The sequence below is a fragment of the Notothenia coriiceps genome, unplaced genomic scaffold (assembly GCF_000735185.1).
Source record: "Notothenia coriiceps isolate Sejong01 unplaced genomic scaffold, NC01 NC01_scaffold00003580, whole genome shotgun sequence".
NCBI lineage: Eukaryota > Metazoa > Chordata > Actinopteri > Perciformes > Nototheniidae > Notothenia > Notothenia coriiceps.
In genome coordinates, this window is record NW_011336281.1 from 1 (window position 1) to 4,283 (window position 4,283).

Here is a 4,283-nt window from a genome sequence, read left to right on the forward strand (position 1 = left end):
AAGGATAAACTGATGATTTTTAGTGGATGAGTAATGAAGTATCACTGCTCTGTATGAATGGGTGTGAATGGGTGAATGACATGTAGTATGTAAAGCGCTTTGAGGGGTCTTAAAGACTGGATAAAGCGCTATATAAGTACAGTCCATTTACCATTTACAAGCACACTTTTATTTCCATGCAACTCTCTGATTGGTCTGGTGTCTTGCCTCTGTTGCATTCACTGAACACGGGATATTACAGTTCTGCCGTCCTCTCTAGTGTCATGACCAGATTCACGTAAAGCACGGTTAATGTATTATACAGTATTATTGAGGTAGAATTGTCCGGGGCTACAGACAAAAACATTCGGGGCAGGCCAAAATATTATTTTACCAACAATGTGGAATTTATTGGCTACATATTACACAGATTATGCACAGCGGGAGCAGCAATAACAATTCAGGAAGGGGAGCTCGGCACCGCCTGCCTGCCACTAGGGGGGTGCTGCACCCTCCTTCCTGCGTCCATGTGCAATCCCCACAAACCTAAAAAAAAAACAATTATTTGGAATTCTTACTGTTGAAAAGTAATAACTAGAAAATGCCTCAAAGCGGATATCCCTTCTCTTGACAGCTGGTACGACAAAATCCATGAAATGTATGTTATGGAAATAATCACTTTCTCAATGAGGCTTCAGCAAAATACATTTGAGGAAATATGGAAAAAGTGGAGAATTTACATATCCCAACAACGATCACAATTATGCAGCGCTGAGGTAATGTTAATTCATATTTTGATATTAATTCATGATGGATATTAGAGGAATGCATAGGCAAACATCTGTAGATATATTTATATTTATATATGTCTCATATTTTTATTTGTCACGTTATATATACACACACATACACAAAAAATATATAAAAACAGTATATGTGTGTGCATAAATGAAATAATAAAAGTGAATATATATAATGGTTTCATTACTTTAATGCTTTAACACGACCGCACTAGCGTTTCGCTGCAATGCTTGCGAGTTGCTACCTAAATCCATGGTTGCTACACGGCTGCCAAAGAGGACACGTAGAGCTACGTCGAAGCTTGCGTAATGTGGAAGTAGGCATGGTTAAATCTAAACTGGCTTGGAAAAACCAAAGACCAACCTGGCACATCTTTTATTCTTAGCCCCAACCTTGAAAATAATTAATATCGGTTTTATTCTGGCAGCATTATTTGTTTACAACAATTGACTTTTTATTTCAACAAATCTATTTAAGAATTCAAGGCCAAAAGTAGCAGTTTATGTTTTTCGATTTATATACTGAAACTCTGAGCCAAAGCAACAGCAAAATACTTTAAAAACATGTTCATATGTAAGGTTATGACAAAAGTATCATTTTATCATTGAAAATGTTTCTCAACCTCAGTTATAGTCTCAGTGAGTGTGAGATGAAATGCCCCATGCAATCGTACCTGTGCAGGCGCAGTCTGTCTGATGTGAACAGCAGATACTCAGAGACATTGCGGCCTGTGATGTCCACCAGGATGTCTCCTGTCACCACCTTCATGAGGGGGGGACGTCCCCCCACCCCACTGGGACAGGAGAACCCTGTCCCCTGCATAGAGCAGGTACAACGCACCGGCTCATGTAGGGACAGGGGGAGTGTGGGGGGGGACGTCACAGGCTCTGAGGAAACAATGAGGCCGTTTATTTTAATCAGTATTCCTTTCTTTACATTTTGACTTGTCATAGCAGGACACACTGGTTGAATTAAACTCATTAAACTTGCATTAGACTGCTGGTTTTACTGTCCAGCCGACAGACCACTGAATCACTTTTCCTCAGAGCTATCAAAAACACAGGACACACTGCATTGGTGCATTGGTACAACAGAGATGGTGATGGTTATTCCGCAGGATCACAAATCCCAATTATAACTACAAACCTAAATCCCACCGTCTACTAGAACATCAACCTAATGTAAGATATCATTTTGAGTTTCCTCTTAGCAAAATGCTCACTTGTAAGCGGTAATGCCGTGTATATGTATAGAGATTTCATTGTAAAAGGTAAATGGAAGGAGTTTGGCTGTAATGCGTTGTCGTTGACAACTTGGGAGCAATAGTGCAGAAGAGGCTCCCTCCTATTACTTTATTACCTTCATAGTACAGTAGGTAAGTAGGCCACAACTCAAGCACTATCCTCCTGTTCTGGTCCTTGGATCAAAGCATCAGTAACAGAAGAATCACGTGATTGGAGTGAAGCCATTATCAATGTTATAAGATAAATCTGTGATCGGCTTGCTATGACAAATGCTCATTTTTATGTAACAATTGCTTTGGTATGAGAAAGGGTCAAAGGGCTTATAGTAAATGAAAAGATAAAAATAAGGGATTTGTTTTCTACTACTTCTCATCACAGTGATCTAATTTTCAATGGCATAAGGATTTTTTTCTTGTAAAGCTATTTATGTTATTGAGTTATGCAGGCCATTTGTATCCTTGCTTATGGTTTTTGTGAATGTATGATGTATCCATTTGCAACCAATGAAGTTAAAGGTGCAATGTTGAAGAGGACATGTTCTGCACACTTTCAGGTTAATATGTGTATTTAGTGTCTCTACTGGGACATCTTTCCATGATCTAATGTTAAAAAAACCCTCTTTATTTTGTCGATAATTGTGAGAGCATCACACACACAATGTTGGAGGGCTATCCAATAGAAGTGAATTATGTTACACTAGTAAACAGATAAGTCCAATGGAGGTATTCCAGGCAGGGGGGGGGGGTGTTTGGGAGAGAAACTCCCTCTGGAGGGACATAGGGATTTTAGTCTTTGCTAAATAGGGCAAAGTGCCCCTTTGATGAGATTCAACAGCACTCACACACTGAGATTTTGGCCACGCCCCCCGAGGATAAAAGTAATCAGTGGAGGCATTATTCAAACACCAGTTGGACTGTTCGCTTACATTAAAATGAGAACTTTGAATGTGAACTAGGATTTTAAATCTGTATGATTGTAATATTTACCCTGAGCAAGGGGGGGATCAGGAGTAGGAGACTTCTTAATGTTGTTTTACCCTTGTGTTTAATGTTTGAATATTTGTTATGCCAGGCTGATATATTCTTATGTAAGATATATTTGGACCTGCTCATATTAAAGTGGTCACAAGCCTTATCAGAAGGACTCACCACGCACTGCGGTCGGATGGGCGGCAGTGTAGTTCCACAGTCCGTCCTCAAAGCCAGGATCTGGGTCATCTGAAGGCGCTGGTGAGGGAGGGGGGGGAACAAAGTTGGAGAAAGGGACCCCCTGTGTAAAGGAGTCAAGACACATGGAGTCAAAGTAGCGTGCAGCCAGGGTCTTGGAGTTGTTGGCGCTGGGGTTGAGGGTCTGGGCCAGCTGGTCCAGGGTGCTGTTGAAGGGGGTTTTGAGGACACAGGTGGCCCCCACGCCCGAGGGCAGACGGAGGGTGTTGATGATCTTCTGTGGGCTGGCGTCCGGTGACAGCCTAATCCTGAGAGGGGAGGCCAATGATGATGAGCTAACATTCTGAACTGGTCATTGACAGTCAAACATTTATATTTTCAAAACTGTTGTTGATGGACAAGCTAACAGCCTAAACGGTCAAATCAGCCCAATAAGTAGAATATTAAACAAAGATATCAATAAAGAAATGTGTGTGAATAGATTAAAAAGACAAGAAAACAGACATATAAATACCTTTATAATTATTTTATAGAGTGTTTAGTGTCATGATATTAGCTTCCTGTTTTATTTTGAAATGTATTTTCCTCCTTGTGTCTTGTCTGGTTTTACTTCCTGTGTTTGCCCTCCTGTGTTCACCTTCCCCCCCCTCTCCAGCTGTGTCTTGTCTCTGTGATTAGTGTTGTGTCTTCTCTTATGTTCTTGGGCTGCAGTCGAATTGTCATTTCAGCTAAGGAACCTTCCTCACGGAGTAAAATGACCCGGTACTTGACTTTATTTGCCAGGCACACGGCACTGAATACACATGCAGAGGTGAACACAGAACACACATGCAGAGGTGAACACAAGACAACATTAGCACGACCAGTAATCCTACAAGCTGTCATCACTACCCTCCTGACTGTTCTCCTCACTGTTTTCCTCTCTGTCAGACATGGTAGCTGATGATACATCATGTAGGCCTACTACTTTCTCTTTGGTTGAGTCTGCGATTAGCTGCTTGCATCCACAAGTTAACAGCTGGTTTTGGATCGAAAGTCTCTGTTGTCATCTTAGACAAGTGGATGTAATCAAATAAGTGTATGTGAACATAAC

At 41.0% G+C, this 4,283-nt stretch overlaps 1 protein-coding gene across 1 annotated transcript; it reads right to left on the reverse strand.

Annotated features, from left to right (window-relative positions):
- Nucleotides 1-404: 404 nt before the first annotated feature.
- LOC104941639 (ATP-binding cassette sub-family A member 2-like) lies at nt 405-3,498 on the reverse strand (the record flags this gene model as incomplete). Its single annotated transcript, XM_010766772.1, has 3 exons — nt 405-525; nt 1,454-1,667; nt 3,173-3,498. Coding segments are annotated over 3 exons (592 nt in total), but the record flags the coding sequence as incomplete, so codon positions are not given.
- Nucleotides 3,499-4,283: the final 785 nt, after the last annotated feature.